This window comes from Hemitrygon akajei, chromosome 29 (assembly GCF_048418815.1).
Source record: "Hemitrygon akajei chromosome 29, sHemAka1.3, whole genome shotgun sequence".
NCBI lineage: Eukaryota > Metazoa > Chordata > Chondrichthyes > Myliobatiformes > Dasyatidae > Hemitrygon > Hemitrygon akajei.
This window is the reverse complement of record NC_133152.1, coordinates 13,794,804-13,813,450: the sequence shown is the minus strand read 5'-3', so window position 1 is coordinate 13,813,450 and position 18,647 is coordinate 13,794,804. Positions and strand designations below refer to the sequence as shown.

Sequence of the window (18,647 nt, the reverse complement as noted above, 5' to 3'; positions counted from 1 at the left end):
GGTTTAATCTCCTTCCTCTTCTAATATCCACGGAAGCTGAATATGGCTGTGTTGAACTCTCAATCACAGGTACAATTCATCCTTATAGTTTTAGAATCCAGAACAAGTACCATGTTACACTTGCTGCCCTCCTTCATTCATATGCTCACAGTTATCAATTACATGATGCCCTTTCTCCATTTGCTTGGAGTGAGTATTATCAATGATAGGTTTACATGGTTCCTGAACAACACACACAAAATGCTGGAGGAACTCAGCAGGTCGTGCAGCATCTATGGAAATGAATAAACTGTCGAAGTTTCAGGCTGAGACCTTTCTACAGGACTTGGATCCAATGGGGAAGATGCCAGAAAAAAGGTGGGAGGAGGGGAAGGAGGACTAGCTAGAAGGTGATGGGTGGGAAAGATAAAGGGCTGGAGAAGAAGGAATTTGATAGGAAAGGAGAGTGGACCATAGGAGAAAGGTAAGAAGGAGGGACATCAGGGAGGTGATAGGCAGGTGAGGAGAAGAGGTAATAGGCCAGAGTGGGTAATAGAGACAGGGGAACGGTGAAGGAAAAAAGGAGAAATCAAATGTCCATGACATCAGGTTGGAGGCTACCTGGATGGAATGTGAGATGTTTCCCCTCCACCCTGAAACTGACAAAGGAGAATGCCATGGGCAGACGTGTCAGATAGGGAATGGGGATAGGAATTAAAATGGTTGGCCACCAGAAAATTCTGCTATTGGTGGATGGAGCAGGGATGCTTGACAAAGCCATGCCCCAATTTTTAATGGTGCTTAAACGTTTGTGATCATTTTTCTCAATAAATCAATGAACAAATATGTTTTTGCATTATTTATTTAATTGGATTCTTTTTATCTACTTTTAAGACTTGCATGAGGATCTGATTATATTTTAGGTCCTATTTATGCAGAAATAGAAAAAAATTCTACAAGGTTCACAAACTTTCTAGTACTGCTGTATGTTGGGCATGGTTCCTGAAGTTTTCTTTTTGTGTGTCCAGTTGTATAAATCAATAAACCTGATACATATGCATGAAGGATAAAAAAAACAAAAATGGAACTTACTTCCTTTGTCCTATCATTTGCTCTCTATATAACGATTTGTAGTGTACCTTTCTGCTAAATATATTTTTTAAAGTATTTGGTGGTGTTTTTAAGAGCAGCGTACAATATAGATCAGAGGGGATACTAATGTTTGTTTTGGATATGGAACTCTGATGCACCTATCCACACTGGGGCTTTTTTGATGAGCATTTAGATAAGAGGGATATGGGGTGGGGTTTGTGCAAATCACGACATTCATTGGGAACTTTGAAAGACCATTTGGGTATGGGCATGGGCTGAATAGATGGTCATAGGAGAGAAAAGTTTGTAGAGAATTTGTAGATTTTTTAAGCCAGTGGACTTTTGAGGGTTGGATGATTCTGTGATCAGATGATCAGAACTTTGAGGGATCAAACCATAAGACATAGGAGAAGAATTAGGCCATTCAGCCCATCACATCACATCCAACATGGCTGATTCCAGATACCACTCAACTCCATACACCTGCCTTCTCGTCATATCCTTTGATGCCCTGACCGATTAGGAAACAATTAACTTCCGCCTTAAGTATGCACGTGGACTTAGCTTCCACTGCAGCCTATGGCAGAGCATTCCACAGATTCACTAAGCTCTGGCTAAAAAAAAAATTCCTTTTTACCTCAGTTCTAAAAGGTCGCCGCTCAATTTTGAGACTGTACTCTCTAGTTCTGAGTACCTTCACCATAGGAAACATCCTTTCCACATCCATCCTATCTAGTCCTTTCCACATTCAGTAGGTTTCACTGAGATTCCCACACATTCTTCTAAATTTCAGTGAGTACTAGCCCAAAGCTCATATGTTAACCCTTTCATTTCCAGAATAATCCTTATTAACCTCCTCTGGATTCTCTCCAATGACAACACATACTTTCTGAGATATGGAGCTCAAACTGTTGACAATACTCCAACTGCGGCCTGACCAATATCTGGTAAAGGCTCAGCATTATCTCCTTGCTTTTATATTCTGTTTCCCTTGAAATAAATGCCAACATTGCATTTACCTTCTTTACCACAGACTCAACCTGTAAATTAACTTTCTGGGAGTCTTGCATGAGGACTCCTAAGTCCCTTCTTCTCCCCATTTAGATAATAGTCTACACTATTGTTCTTTTACCAAAATGCATTATCATTAATTTCCCAACATTGTATTGCATCTGCCACTTTTTTTGCTCATTTTTCCAATTTGTCCAAGTCTGCTGCAATCGCATAGCTTCCTCAGCACTCCCTACCTTCCACCTGTCTTTCTATCATCTGCAAACTTTGCCTCAAAGCCTTCAATTTCATTATCCAAATCATTGACAAACAATGTGAAAAGTGGCAGTCCCAATACGGACATTGGAGGAATACCACTAGTCACTGGCAGCCAACCAGAAAAGGCCCCTTTTATTCCCACTCACTGCCTCCTGCCTGTCAGCCATTCCTCTATCCATGTCAGTATCTTTAATGTAACACTATAGGGTTTTATCTTGTTAAGCAGCTTCGTGTGGCACCTTAACAATGCCTTCTGAAAATCCAAGTAAATGACATCCCCTGTCTCTCCTTTAACCACCCTGCTTGTTACTTCCTCGAAGAACTCTAAAAGATTTGTCAGGCAAGAAACTATGTTGACTTTGACTTATTTTATCATTAGTCTCCAAGTACCCTGAAACCTCATCCTTAGTAATAGACTCCAACACTTCCCCAAACACTTGGGTTAGGCTAAGAGGCCTATAATTTCTTTTCTTTTGCCTTTCTCCCTTCTTAAAGATTGCAGTGACATTTGCAATCTTCCAGTCCTCCAGGACCATGCAAGAATCAAGTGATTCTTGAAAGATCATGACCAATGCATCTATTATGTCTTCAGCAACCTCTCTCAGGACTTGGGATGTACTCCATCTGGTCCAGGTGACTTATCCACCTTAAGACCTTTGAGTTTGCCTTGCACTTTTTCCTTTGTAATAGCAATGGCACTCCCTCCTGCTCCCTGTTACTCACCAACCTCTGGCACACTGCTACTGTCTTCCATTAAGTTCATTTGCCATTTCTTTGTCCCCCATTACTACCTCACCTGCATCATTTTCTAGTGGACCAAGCTTTCACTTCCCCTTTACTCTTTATATAACTGAAAAACTTTTGGTACCCTGCTTTATATTAGTGGCTAGTTTGCCCTCATATTTCCCTTTTCCCTTCTTATAGCTTTTTTAGTTGCCTTTTGATGGATTTTAAGATCTTCCCAATCATACAACTTCCCGCTCACTTTTGCTACCTTATATGCACTTCCTTGGCTTTTATGCAGACCTTAACTTCCCTTGTCAGCCACGGTTGCCTACCCCTGCCATTTGAGAGCAACTTCTTCTGTGGGACATATCTATCCCGCACTTTGTGAACTATTTCCAGAAATCTCAGCCATTTCTGCTCTGCCATCATCCCTGCCACTATCCCCCTCCAATCCACCTAGACAAGCTCCTCTCTCATGCCTCTGTAATTCCCCTTATTCCATTGCGATATTGATACATGTGACTACATGTGACTTATGCTTTGCCCTTTCAAATTGTGATATGAATTCACTGATATAATGATCACTGTCTCCTAAGGGTTCCCTTACGTTAAGCTCCCTAATTAGATCTGGGTTATTACACCACACCCAATCTAACATAGCCTTTCCCCAAGTAGGCTCAAGCATAAGCTGTTCTAAAAGGCCATCTTGTAGACACTCAACAAATTCCCTCTCTTGCGATCTGACACCAACCTAATTTTCACAATCCCCTTGCATAATGATATCCCCCATTTTAATTGTGTCATTACCCTTATTACATATCTTTTCCAGCGCCCTTTGCAATCTCAACCCCACATCCTAGCTACTATGATTCCCATTATGGTTTTTTCACCTTTGCAATTTCTTAACCCCACCCACAAAGATTCAACATTCTATGACCCTATGTCACTTCTTTCTAAAGATGTAATTCCATTTCTTACTAACAGAGCCACACCACTGCCTATGCCTTCTTGCCTGTCCTTTCAATACAAAGTATATCATTTGACGGTAAGCTCCTAACTATGGCCTTCCTCCAGCCATGACCTAGTGATGCCCGATCTCTAATTGTGCCACAAGTTTGTCCACCTTATTCTGAAGGCTACGCGCATTTAAATACAGCACGTTCATTCTTGCATTCTTCGCCCTTTTGTACTTTGCCTCTGTGGTACAATTTAACTTGTTGCTCAGTCTGAATTTGTACACAGTCATTGGCTTGTTCTTCCTTACATTCACATTACACCCATGATCATGTAAACCTGCTGGCTCATCTTCAGCTCTATCATATTGGCTCCCATCCTCCACTGTATAGGTTTAAACCACTCCCTACAGCTCCAGTAAACTTGCCCGCAAGGATGTTGGTCTCCCTTGAATTCAATTGCAACCCATCCCTTTTGTACAGGTCCCACCTGTCCCAGTTATCCAGAAATTTGAATCCCTGCTCCCTGCTCGAATTCTTCAGGCACACATTTATCTGCCACCTTATTCTATTCCTATCCTCACTTTTGTGTGGCACAGGCAGCAATACAGAGATTACTACCCTTGAGGTCCTACTTCTCCCTGTATTCTTTTTTTCAGGACATCCTCCCTTTTTCTACCCAGTTGTTGCTACCAATATGTATCATGACTTCTGGCTGCTCACCCTCACTTTTCAGGATATTGTGGACGCGTTCAGAAACATTACAGACCCCGGCACCTGGGAGGCAATCTACCATCCATGTTTCCTTTTTGCATCCACAGAATTGCCTGTCTATCCCCCTAACTACAGCATCCCCTATTACTGCTGCCATCCTCTTCAGTTCCCTACCCTTCTGAGCCACAGGGCCAGACCCAGTGCCAGAGGCACGACTGCTGTTGCTTCCCCTAGGTAGGTCATCCCTCCCAACAATACTCAAAATGAAATACTTATTGTTGAGGGGGACAGCCATTGGGGTTCTCTCTACATCTGACATTCTCCCTTCCCTCTCCTAACAGTTACCCATTTATTTGTCTCCTGTAGCCTTTGGGTGACTATCTCCCTGTGGTTCTTGTCTATCGCTGTTTCACTTTCCCTATAAGCCAAATGTCATTGAACTGTAGCTCCAGTTCCCTAACATGGTCTCTATGGAGCTGTATCTCAATGCACCTGGCACAGGTGTGGCCATCGGGGAAGCTGGAAGTCTGGAAATCCCAGATCTGACATCTTGAACAGAACACTATCTCTGTAAGCACACCCCCTATTCTCTCAAGGGTAAAATAAGAAATAAGGAATGAACTTACTCGCTTACCTTGCCTCCACCGTTCTTGTTGAAGACTTGATGAGTCAAAGCCTCACTACTCTGATTCAGACTACTCTGATGACTACCGCTCCCATGATGACCACTTCGCTAGGCGGTTCCTCTCTTTTATAGAGACTGGCTTTCTAAAGGTCTTCGCCAGACCTGTGTGGGAACACTTTCTGTTGTGACTGCACGGTATTCCAATCAATGATTCCCATCAAAAAATTTCCTGCTTTTAAAGCTTTTCGCTGGACCTGCACAGGAATACTTCTGTCGCATTTGTACAGTACTCTGGACAGTCGGGCAGTGTGGCCTTCACCTCAGATTTTTGGAGGAAGTCTGTATTTCTGGAGTCACTTAAAATGTTGGATGTTGAAGTTCATTTTAAAATGCATATTGTGATTCAATTTCCTGTCTTTATCTTTTATTTCACTGAATTTAATGGGTATAATATCTGCTTGAATTTTTCTTCCTCCCATTTCTGTGTACTGTAGATACTCCAGGTTTGGAGATGAAATTTATGGTGGAGCCAAGTCTTCTGAGGGATGGTGAACATTTGTGGTTTATTCAGTACTTGGCAATGCAGACGTTGCAGATTGATGTTTGGGATGCAGAATCCTTACTTCTGATTGGCACTGCTTCTGTAGACCTGAAGGTAAGATGAACAAAGCAGAACCACTGCAGGATGCCAATGCTGCTGTACAAGCATGTCCAATTGAGTATTGGACTATGTAAAAATATTCATCAAAAAATACAAAACTACATTTACTCTTCACACCAGAGCACCTCAGAAAGGCAAATAGCCAAAGTTAATGGAACGTGCTGTAGTTCTGCTGAGAATTCTAAAATTATTTTACATTCATAGTAATAGATCTAGCTACTTTTGAACAGTTCATTCCAGTTCAATGCACCTGCCTCTCTATCTAATTTTGAATATGATGACTGTGAAAATAAAGAGAGTATATCAGAAAGAAGTGGACTGGAGTGAGCTCAAGTTCAAATGCAGGAGGTCATGTAGAAAGTGAGAAAGGGAACAGGAGGAAGTACATGTAAGAATAGCCCTATTGGATACTAGGCTGGCAGGATATGGTAAAAATACATGGGAATTTTCTTTCTGTGGTTTTGTCAACTTTATTGAAAATCGAATAATTTGGAATTTGGTTCATTCTTAGCAGTAGTATTTTCTGAGGCTGCCACAAGATAAGACTTTGGGAATTCGCCATACTGGACAATTAATCCATAAGTTTCAAATTTTACTGCTTCCAGAACAACTCATTAGCTTTTATTGTTTTACTGACCAGGTGGCTAGAATGTGATGGGTATACTTTAGTCCACAGAAATATGACTCCATTTAGAATATAGAATAGTACGGCACAGGAACAGGCCATTCGGCCCTGATGTCCATGCCATGGTACCAAATTAAACTAATCCCTTCTCACATGTCTGTCTTGAATGTCATTATCTTATTTGTTTTTAGCACCTCCCATGACAGCACATTCCAGGCACCTGCCACTTTGTATATTAAAAAAATCTTTCCCTCTCACCTTAAAATTATGCTCTCTAATAATCAACATTTCTACTCTGTGGGAAAAAAAATTCCATGCAGCCCTGCCCTATCTATCCCTCCAATCAGGTCTTGTCTTAGTCACTGACACTCCAGAGAAAATGATGCATGTTTGTCCAACCTCTTGCATTTCGTGTATTTAATTAGATCAAAGGCTTTTGAATTCTTGGCAGCTTAAGTTTTTCACTGTACCTCAGTACATGTGATAATGATAAACCAATTTACCTTGGTAGGCAAAGACCTGTTCCTATACTTAACTGTTCTATGTTCCATGTAGGTTCTGTCATGTCCCCAAATAGTCAACGTCACCACAAAGAATAATGATCAGGATATGATCACTTTGTATAAGCGTTTGAGTTTATTGACCACAATACACTGTGAGGTGTCCTGAGGTGAGATTGGTGGCAAAGGAATGCAAGTCTTTCTTTCTTTTTCAAAGCTTGTGTAATTAAGAAATTATTAAAATGGAGATTAAAAAGTAGCTATTAGAATTGTGAAATAAAACAGAAAATGCTGTGAACTCTCAACAAGTGAGGCAGCACCTCTAGAGAACAAAACAACGAACATGCAAATTAAAAAAATACCAAATGATGTCAACTAAAACTTTGATAGGACCATTCTATTATTTTTATTCATTTGTGGGATAAATGCTTTAGAATTCATGCAAGGAATTCATTTGAAGATCTGATAGAAGTTTATAAGATTATTAGAGGCATAGATAGACATTATCTTTATTTCCAGGGTCAAAATGAATAACTAGTTTGGTACAACACTCTGAACCAAAGAGCTTGTTCCTGTGTTGTACTGTTTCAAGTTCTGTGTTCTTGAACTTAATATTAGTCTGGATATTATGCTTAAAAATAATAGCAAGTTTATCAACAGTACAAAAAAATGAAGGGAAAATCAGTTAGCCACCTCCAATACTGTACATATAAAACTGAAATCCTGAAACCAACACCTGAGCTGCTCTGTGAATCTTGAGGCTTCTTTATCGCCATTCAGGGGCTCAGTGTTGAAACCAAGGAAGTGTTTGAGTTTGTAGCACCTATTCATTAAATATCCACTGAACTTGTCAGAGAAATGGAGGAGGGCTTTTGAATGGGCTAAGGTCTGACTATGACAATTTGGGACAGAGAGAGAATATAAATCTGGAAGGAGGTTCAGCTCTGATATAACAAAATTCAGAGTAATCTAACCAACAATAAGCTTCAGTAAAATTACTTTTTGCTGTGTTTATTCATTTTCGCCCTGATACCTCACCCTGCTCTGTCCACCTCAGCCAATCTACAGCAGAAATGCTTATCCGTGTTTTTGCTGCCTCACTCTACTGTCTGCAAATTAGAAGCCATCCAAAACCTGGCTGTCCATGTTCAGAACTGTATTATCCTGTTCACTTATCATGATGTTCTTGCACTAGTTCTGGTTAAATAGCACCTTATTTGTAAAGATTTCATCCTTGTCATAGAGACAGATAGCGTGAAAATCAGCCCACTGAGTTTGTAGCAATCATCAATTACCTATTTATTCCAATCCATTTTGTTTTTCATCCCATCAGATTATACCACTCACCTTACATACTCAGGTTAATTGACTTAAAATGTACCAGCACACACTTCTGTTGGATGTGGCAGGAAACAAATGCTACTGAGGTCACAGGGAGACATAGAAATTCCACACTGACAGCATTGAAGGCTCGAATTGATCCCTGATCAGAAGGACTGTGAGACAGGAGGTCTATTAGCTGTAATACTGTCTCACTCTTCCTTTCAAAGTTTGATGTTATTTTAAGTCAATCTCTGTTATCTCCTCCAGTCCTATATCAGCACTTAACTCATTCCCAGATTTAATTGCTGCACCATTAGTAGCAGTGCCTTCAGCTGCTAAACTTCCAAACTTTGGAAGATCAGCTTTAAATCTCTTTACCTCTGCACCTCTTCATCCTGGTTAGGGCACACCCTAATATCTCTTTACATGATATTATTTTGTTTTCACATTAAGGTGCTGCAAAAATAAAATTGTCGTATGTTCTGGGTTAAAAGAAAGAAAGGTGAGATTGAAGCTGGAGTTTGGGGACAATTGAGAAAAGTGCTTCAGACTAATAAGAAGAATTGGGAATGAAAGCCTAATGACTGGGCACAGGGTTTTGCTAAACATTAATACAGATATATTGAAGCCAACAGTATTTTATTTTTACTTATTGAAACCTCCTTGTGGTTTGAATTGCTGTTCTAACTTTCACTTTCTGGTTCAGACTGGCGGCTTTTTATTAGATTTCTATACATCTATTCATTAGTGCAGATACCTAATGTACCACTGACTCAATGCACAAAAGCAAGCAGACATGGTCAAGAGGTTCAGTTGTTCAGACTGATCATCGGAATTGGGGAAAAAAGTGAACTAAGTGTCTCCGACTGAGGAACGATTGTTGATGCCAGACGGGGTGGTTGGAGTATCTCAGAAACTGCTGATCTCCTGGGATGTTCATGCACAACAGTCTCTAGACTTTACAGAGAATGGTCCAAGAAACAAAAAAGTAGCATCCAGTGAATGACATTTCTGTGGGCAGAAACACCTTGTTAATGAGAGAGGTCAGAGGAGAATGGCCAGACTGGTTCAAGCTGACAGGAAGGGTAACAGTAACTCAAATAACCACGTGTCGCAACAGTAATGGGCTGAAACAGCAGAAGGTACATAATATGAGTGTATCTAAACATATTATGAATACTTCTGTCTAATTGGTTTAGTAAAGGCTATATCATCTGCTCTGTACATATGTGCCAGATTGAAATGTGCTTCTAATAACAGAGTTCTGTTGGTAAGCCCCTATATAGTTGGATATATTAGGGTAATGATGACATTTTATTGTTGCAGTATTTGCTACGTCATGGTCTCGCTGCAGTCCAGGTGTCTCATGAGCTGGATGTCGTAAATACAGACTATGCCCCAGATGTACCAATGTCCCTGTCTGATTTTACAAACCACGGTGCTGTTAAGCCTTACGGAGTGACAACAGTAACAAAAGGAAAACTACATCTGCGCCTTGGAAATGTTGGTGAGTAAGCTCACAGTCTGACATTATTGCCAATCTGGTTTTGTGATAGAGTTTAGAAACAATAAGTAAATAAGTAACCCAAAACTAAAAATTATACGTTAAAAGATCACACAACTGTATTAGGTTAAATCCTATCACTTTTACTCCTCTCAGGGGATGAAATAACAGGATTAGCATTTAAGGGCTGTCCCTCTCCATGACTGTGTCGCCACCCACAGCTCCAATCTGCTAATTATATTTGCTGACAATACTACATTGATTGTCCTTATCTCAAATAATAACAAGGCAGCCTACAAAGAAGTCATCACCCTGACACAATGGTGTCAAGAGAACAACCTCTCCCTCGATGTTGCAAAAATAAAGGAGCTGGTTGTGGACTACAGGAGGAATGGAGACAAGCTAACCCTTATTGTCATCAATGGATCTGGGGTTAAGAGGGTGAACAGCTTTAAGTTCCTTGGCATAAACATCAGCGAGGATGTCATGTGGTCTGTACATACTGCTGCGTAGTGAAAAAAAAGCGCTTCTTTCACCCCAGACGGTTGAAGAAGTTTGGCATGAGTTTCCAGATCCTAAGGATTTTCTACAGAGGCACAATTGAGAGCATCCTGACTTGCGGTATCACTGCCTGGTATGGGAACTGTAATTCCCTCAAACGCAGGACTTTGCAGAGAGTGGTGCAGACAGCTCAGCACATCTGTAGATGTGAACTTCCCACTATTCAGGACATTTACAGAGACAGGTGTGTAAAAAAAGGCCTGAAGGATCATTGGGGACCTGAGTCGCTGCCACCACTAACTGTTCCAGATGTTACCATCTGGGAATCGGTACCACAGCATTAAAGCCAGGACCAACAGGCTTTGGAGCAGCTTCTTCACACTGATACAATTGTATTTCTATGCTATATTGACTGTCCTGTCATACATACTATTTATTACAAATTACTATAAATTGCACATTGCACATTTAGACAGAGACGTAACATAAAGATTTTTACTCCTCTTGTATGTGAAGAATGTAGGAAGTAAAGTCAATTCAATTCAATTCAATTAAGGCTGTGTATCTTCTAACAAAAACTCCAATGTAAGATTGTTGAGTTACAATGTTAACTGTTTCTTCAAGGATCCCATTTATTTAGTATGGCTGGTGTTATTCTGTTCTCGTACTCCAATCCCCTCCCAGTAAAGTTTCTTTCCAAGTTGCTTACGCTACCTGCAACTTTAGTTTCTGCAGCTTATGAGCAATAAAACCCTGATTCATTCTGTACACCAACATAAATAGTTTTAAAAGTATTCTAATTTGTTTAAAAGACGATTGTAGTTTTTAGACTGCATAATCTTACATTTCTTCCTATTCCCCCACATTCTCGTCACTTGCATAACATACAATATACAAGAAGCTCAGACCTCAGCCTTGAACCTGCCTTATGCAGCTGGATCCTGGACTTCAGTCAGATTGCCAGCAGGTGGTAAGAGTGGGCTCCCTCACCTCCAACCCTTTGACTCTCCATACAGCAGCCCTTCAGGGCTGTATACTGAGTCTCCGCCCTTACTCCCTGTATACCCATGACTGTGCTGCCACCCACAGCTCCAATCTGCTAATTATATTTGCTGACAATACTACATTGATTGTCCTTATCTCAAATAATAACAAGGCAGCCTACAAAGAAGTCATCACCCTGACATCGTGGTGTCAAGAGAACAACCTTTCCCCCAACATCGCAAAAACAAAGAAGCTGATTGTGGATGACAGGAGGAATGGAGACGAGTCACCCCAACCACAATCTATTCCAGCTGCTACCATCTGGGAAATGGTACCACGGCATAAAAGTCAGGACCGACAGGCTCTGGGACAGCTTCTTCCACCAGGCCATCAGACCGATTAACTCACACTAATTTGAGTGTACTCTATATTACATTGACTCTCTATTTATTATAAATTACTATGATTGCACATTGCACATTTAGACAGAGGTAACATAAAGATTTTTACTCCTCATGTATGTGAAGGATGTAAGAAATAAAGTCAATTCATTCAATTCATTCATTCATATCTATTACAGTCTTCCTCACAATTCACATTCCCACACACACTAACCTACTTGGAAAAGTTATATTATCTCCACATAGTCTTTAATAACAGGAAAATGTATGGAGAGATCTTAAATAAATGTTTTACTTGGGAGGCAGACTCAGGGTCTATAGAACTGCGGCATAAGAGGAGTGAGGTCATGGTCTATATTCAGATTACAGAAGAGGTGTTTGCTATCTTCAGGGAAGTTAATGTTGATAATTTCATAGAACCTGTCAAGGTCATCTAGGACCTGGTGGGAGGCTTGTGTAACAATTGCAAGAGCCCTGGTATTTAAAACTTCTTTAGCCACTGGTGAGATGCCAGAGGACTGAAAGACAGCAATTCTTGTTCTGTTGCTTAAGAAAGGCTCTAAGAATAAATTCAGAAATTATAGGCTGGTGAGCCTCATGCAAGGTGCAGGTTAATTATTAGAAAGTTTCTAAGGGACAGGATATACACGCATTTGAATAGACAGAGCCTGATTGGGGATAGTCAGTTTGGCTTTGTGTGTTGCAGGTCATATCTAATCAATCTTATAGAGTTTTTTGAGAAGTTTATAGGAGGATTGATGAAGGAAAGGCAATGGATGTTGCCTACATGTACTTTTGGAAGGCCTTTGACAAAGTCCCACATGGGAGGCTAGTCTAGAAGGTGAAGTCGCTTGGAATTCAGGATGAAGTAATAAATTGGATTCAGGATTGGCTTAGTGGCAGAAACCAGAGAGTGGTATTATATGGTTCAAGTTCAAGTTTATTGTCACATCCATACACATGTATACCACCAAATGAGGCAACTTTCCTCTGTGTACATACGACTCACACACATAAAGTAATATTACCACAAATAAATTAACAAATAATGTGCATATGCAATGCAAATTAAAAGTAAACAGTATTATGTTATTGGTTGCAGTGTTCAGTAGTCTTATGGCCTGGGAGAAGAAGCTGTTTCCCTTTCTAACAGTTCTTGTCCTAATGCTACGGTACCACTTGCCTAGTGGTAGTGGGTCAAAGAGGTTGTTGGACAGATGGGAGGAATCATTGATAATGCTAACAACACTGTGAACATGGTGTTCCTGATAAATATCTCTAATGGGTGGAAGAGAGGCTCTGATGATCCTCTCAACAGTCCTCGCAATCCCTTGTAGGGACTTTTGGTCAGATGTCTTGCGATTTCTCTACCAGATGGTGATGCAGGTGGGCAGGGCACTCTCGATGGTGCTCCAGTCAAAATTGGTTACAATGGGTGGGGCGGGGGGGGGGGGGGTGGGGAAGAGCCTCACTTGCCTCAGTGTCCTCAGGAAGTGGAGATGTTGCTGTGCTTTCTAGACCAAAGAGTTGATGCTGAAGAACCAGGTGAAATCAACCATTATGTGCACTCCCAGAAACTTGGTGCTGCTAATCTTTCCACAGAGGAGCCATGTGAGGAATGGTTAGCATGCTCCTTCTTAAAATCCACTATCATCTCTTTGGTCTTGTCCATGTTGAGACAGATGTTACAGAAGCTGTTGTGCTTGTAACATTCTACCAACTGCTTTACCTCCTCACTGTATGCCATTTCGTCATTGTGTTGATGAGGATAATTACTGTTGTGTCATCACTGGACTTCATGATTCGGTTTGAACTGAATTTAACAATGTACTGAGTGGACTGAGCGCACACCACTGGGGAGCGCCGGTGGTCAGCATGATGGAGCTAGAGATGTTTCTGCCAACACTGGCTGACTATGATCTTTCTGTCGAGAAGTCTGGGATCCAGTTACAGAGAGATGTTGAGACCCAACGAGGACAGCTTACCCACCAACTTCTGAAGTATGATAGTGTGATGATCTCTGACTGCAGGGATTGATGCTGGGTCCATTGTCGTTTGTCATCCATATTAATTTTTAGATGATGATGTGATTAACAGCAAATTTTCAGATGACACCAAGATTGGGGGCATAATGGACAGCGAAGAAGGCTTACAAAGCCTGCACCATGATCTGGATAATCTTTAAAAATAGGGTAAAAATGGCAGATGGAATTTAATGTAGATAAGTGTGAGGTGCTGCACTTTGAGAGGACAAACTAAGGTAGGACTTGCACAGTGAGAAGTAGGGCATTGAGGAGTGTGGTACAACAGAGATCCAGAAATACCTTAAAAGTGGTGTCACAGGTAGATAGCGTTATAAAGACAGCTTTTGGCTCATTGACCTCATAAATCAGAGCATTGAATACAGGAGTTAGGATGTTATGTTACAGTTGTACAGGATGTTGGTGAGGCAGAACTTGGAGTACTGAGTACAGTTCTGGACACCCACCTAAAGGAAAGATATCCATAAGCTTGAAAGAGTGCAGAGAAGATTTACAATGATTTTGCCAAGACCTGAGGACCTGAGTATAGGGCAACGTTAAGTGGTTTCGGACTTTATCCTCCAGTGCGTAGGAGATTAAGAGGATATCTTACAGAGATATACAAAATTATGACGGGTAAGAATAGAGTAAATACATACAAGTTCTTTCCCCTGAGGGTGGCTGAGATTAGAACTAGAGGTCATCGATTTAGGGTGAAAGGTAAATTATTTAAGGTACCTTGAAGGGGATGCTGAGAATGTAGAATGAGTTCCCAGCTGATGTGGTGGATGTGGGTGCAATTTCAGCATTTAAGAGAAGCTTGGACAGCTGCAAGGATGAGAGGGGTATGGAGAGCTGTTGTCCAGGCATGTATAGATGGGACTACTTACAAAACAAATTGGCACAGCCTAGATGGGCCAAAGGGCCTGCTTCTGTGCGGAAGTTCTCTATGACTTTAAATAGGCACCTTGGCCCTCTGAATTCACAGTTATTAGTAACTACCCACTTCTACTAATCCAATGATATTCTTCCCACATTTTCTTCAACTGTAAATTTCCCCAAATTCTACCACCTACCAACACAGTAGAGGGCAAATATAGAGGCAGTTAACCTGTCAACTTGTACTTCTTTTGGATGCGGGGTGAAACTGATGGAGTCACAGGAAAAACATGAACTTCACACCAATAGTACTGGAGGTCAGGAGGTCAAGATTGAACCTGGGTGTCTGGCACTATGAGGCAGCAGTTCTACCATCAGCAGCACTGGGCCACCAAGTGAAGGCTCCAGACTGATCCCACTGTTACTGGGAACATTCTTTTTTGAAGATATATCTAACTTAACCTCTTCGTATGTCCATTTATGGTTTGCCAAATTGAGCATATCGGCTCACCAGGAACACCTTGCTATTTTGTCTTCTCCATTTTCTTTCTGCCAAAAACTGTTAAGGGAATGTCACCTGGAGGCATCCTTATCTCTACTTCTGTTGAGCAAGTGAAAGCAAAATTGTCTTAGTGCTGTAATTTAATTTTTCTTTTCCACCTGAAATGCTTGACATCCAAGGACTAGTTATTGTGAAGCATTGAAAGAAGTCTGGAGGTAGGGCACATTCTGAGCCATGAATAGTTCAAGATGAGGAGTAACCTGAACGGAGGGAATCAAATTCTAATTTTCTCCAGTGATCAATGAGCTACTCTGTGTTGAACAATTGGGTTCTTCCATAAGTGCCAATAAGAATAATAGAAAAACCTTAGAGCCATTACTGCCTACTAGGTGGGTTTCATATATCCTTTGATTGGGGCTGGGTGTGTCCCAGACCCAGCAAAGTGATTGTTGGCTGCCTCCAACATTTTGGGCATTTTACATCAGAGATAATTTTACATCAGAGTGAATGAATAAATAAAGAAAAGCAGTGAGCTGAAGTGTCCTTCAGTGAGCTTTGAGTCTATCCTAGTGTGGCTGATGAAATTCAGTTCTCTCTACTAGCATGAAATACAAATTTTAAAGAATAGAACATAGAACAGTACAGTACAGGAACAGGCTCTTCAGTCTGTTCCTGTACTCTCTGTGCTGAGCATTATGCCAAATTCAACTAATCCCTCGTACCTGTGTCTGATCCATATTCCACAATTCCTGCTTATTCATGTGTCTATCTAAAAACCTCTTAATCTACTATCATATCTGCTTACACTACAAACTGTTGTAGTGTCAAAAAACTTCCCCTCTTACCTCAAATCTATGCCCTCCAGTATTCAACATTTCTACTCTGGGGATAAAAGATCTATTTACCCTATCTATACCCCTCATAATTTTATAAACTTTTATAGGGTCACCCCGCAGCCTCTGATGCTCCAGAGTAAGCATTTCAAGTTTGTCCAACCTCTCCTTCTAGCTAATACCATTTAATCCAAGCAGCATCTTCTTTAAAGTTTTCACATCTTTCCTGTAATAGATAACTAGAAATGCACACAATATTGAAGTGTGGCTTAACCAAAGTTGTTATACAACTGCAAAATGACTTCCTGACTCATGCACTATGCCCCAAGTGACAAAAGCAAGCACACCATATGCTATCTTTATCATTCATCTACCTGCGTTGCTACATTCAATGAGGTATGGACTTGGACCACAGTAACCCTCTGTATATTAGCTGTTAAGGATCCTTCCATTTACTGTATATTTTTCACTTCCATTTGATCTCCCAAAGTGTAACCGTGCATTTGCCTGTATTAAACTCTATCTGCTATTTCTCCACCCATTACTGTATCTGGTCTGTACCTTGTTGTATCCTTTAGTAACATTCATCATTGTCCACAACTCCATAATTGTTGTGCCTTCTGCAAACTCAATAACCCATCCATTTACATTTTTGTGCAAGTTATTTATATATATCACAATCAATAGAGGTCTCAGCAGTGATGTTTGTGGAACACCACTGATCACAGACCTCCATCTGGAATAACACCATTTCACCATTATTCTCTTTCTTTTATGGGCAAACCAATTCTGAATCCAAACTTCAATTCACTGTGAATTTCATGCATCTTAATCTTCATGATAAACTTACCTTCCATTAACTGTATACTTTTCTCTTCCATTTGTGTGAAGTGGTTCATTTTGGTAGGTCAAACATGATGGCGGAATATAATATTAATGGTAAGACTCTTGGCAGTGTGGAGGATCAGAGGGATCTTGGGGTCCAAGTCCATAGGATGCTCAAAGCAGCTGCACAGGTTGACTCTATGGTTAAGAAGGTGTATGGTGTATTGGCCTTCATCAATCATGGAATTGAGTTTAGGAGCCGAGAGGTAATGTTGCAGCTATATAGGACCCTGGTCAGACTCCACTTGGAGTACTGTGCTCAGTTCTGGTTGCCTCACTACAGGAAGGATGTGGAAGCCATAGAAAGGGTGCAGAGGAGACTTACAAGGATGTTGCCTGGATTGGGGAGCACGCCTAATGAGAATAGTTTAAATGAACTTGGTCTTTTCTCCTTGGAGCAACGGAGAATGAGAGGTGACCTGATAGAGGTGTATAAGATGATGAGAGGCATTGATCGTATGGATAGTCAGAGGCTTTTTCCCAGGGCTGAAATGGTTGCCACAAGAGGACACAGGTTTAAGGTGCTGGGGTGTAGGTACGGAGGAGATAACAGGGGTAAGTTTTTTACTCAGGGAGTGGTGAGTGCATGGAATGGGCTGCCGGCAACTGTGGTGGAGGCGGTTACGATAGGGTCTTTTAAGAGACTTTTGGATAGGTATGTGGAGCTCAGAAAAATAGAGGGCTGTGGGTAAGCCTAGTAATTTCTAAGGTAGGGACATGTTCGGTACAACTTTGTGGGCCGAAGGGCCTGTATTGTGCTGTAGGTTTTCTATGTTTTTATAGATGCATTAAATAACTTGAGGATATGTGTGAAAAAATAACTGTCAGCTATAAATATTTATAGAAAAGTTTATTTAATTTTAATCTTACTTTAGAGATACAGCACATGGATCCCATGCCACCCAATTACACCCATGTGACCAATTAACCTACTAACCCATAATTCTTTGGAATCTGGTAGGAAACTGGAGCATTCAAAGGAAACCCACATGGTTACGGGGAGAACGTGCAAGTGCCTTATAGACAGTAGTGGGAATTTGACCCTGGACACTGTCACTGTAAAGTGATGCACTAACCTCTACACTATCATACACCCCACTTGTTTTAAATTTTGGAGCTGCCAAAGCAGAAAATTTATTTTATTGAAATGTTTATGAATTAGCTGCTGTAAGATTTTGAGATGATAGTATCTGAACACAAATGAATGTATTTACCTACAGATACACATAAACATCAGGCACTTTGCAATTGTGTAATTTGAATTCTAGTTAAATCTGCTTCAATGACTGTACCAAACAGAACTGCCCAACAACCAAATTAAATTCTCATGGATGACTGATCCTTCAATCAGAAAAATGTCATTACGGGAAGGATTTATGTTCTTGTGTTAGTAATTGGAAGACTGGCTGAACCATGTTTCAATCAGGAAAACAGAACTTTATGCTCATTTGAATGTTACTGTTCTGCTGGTGGTACTTCCAGAGAGGTTTCATGAGAAAACATTTCAGGGACTCTAGGAATATTGCCATGAGAGGAATGTGGAATCAAAAATGATTCTTTGACTTCTGGAAACGGATGTAAATAACTATCTGTATTGAAATATAAAAATCTAGAAATTAGGAGGAGTTGGCCTTTAGACTTTATAATCATCAGACTCCTGAACCGATCAT

General features: G+C 40.7%; 1 protein-coding gene across 1 annotated transcript in view; it reads left to right on the top strand.

Moving 5' to 3' along the window:
- Positions 1-18,647, top strand: part of nphp4 (nephronophthisis 4) — a 381,887-nt gene that overhangs the window by 305,376 nt on the left and 57,864 nt on the right. Inside the window, exons 16-17 of the mRNA XM_073031685.1 lie at positions 5,853-6,013; positions 9,794-9,974. Coding sequence (XP_072887786.1) covers positions 5,853-6,013; positions 9,794-9,974 — 342 coding nt within the window. The remainder of the gene's footprint in view (positions 1-5,852; positions 6,014-9,793; positions 9,975-18,647) is intronic.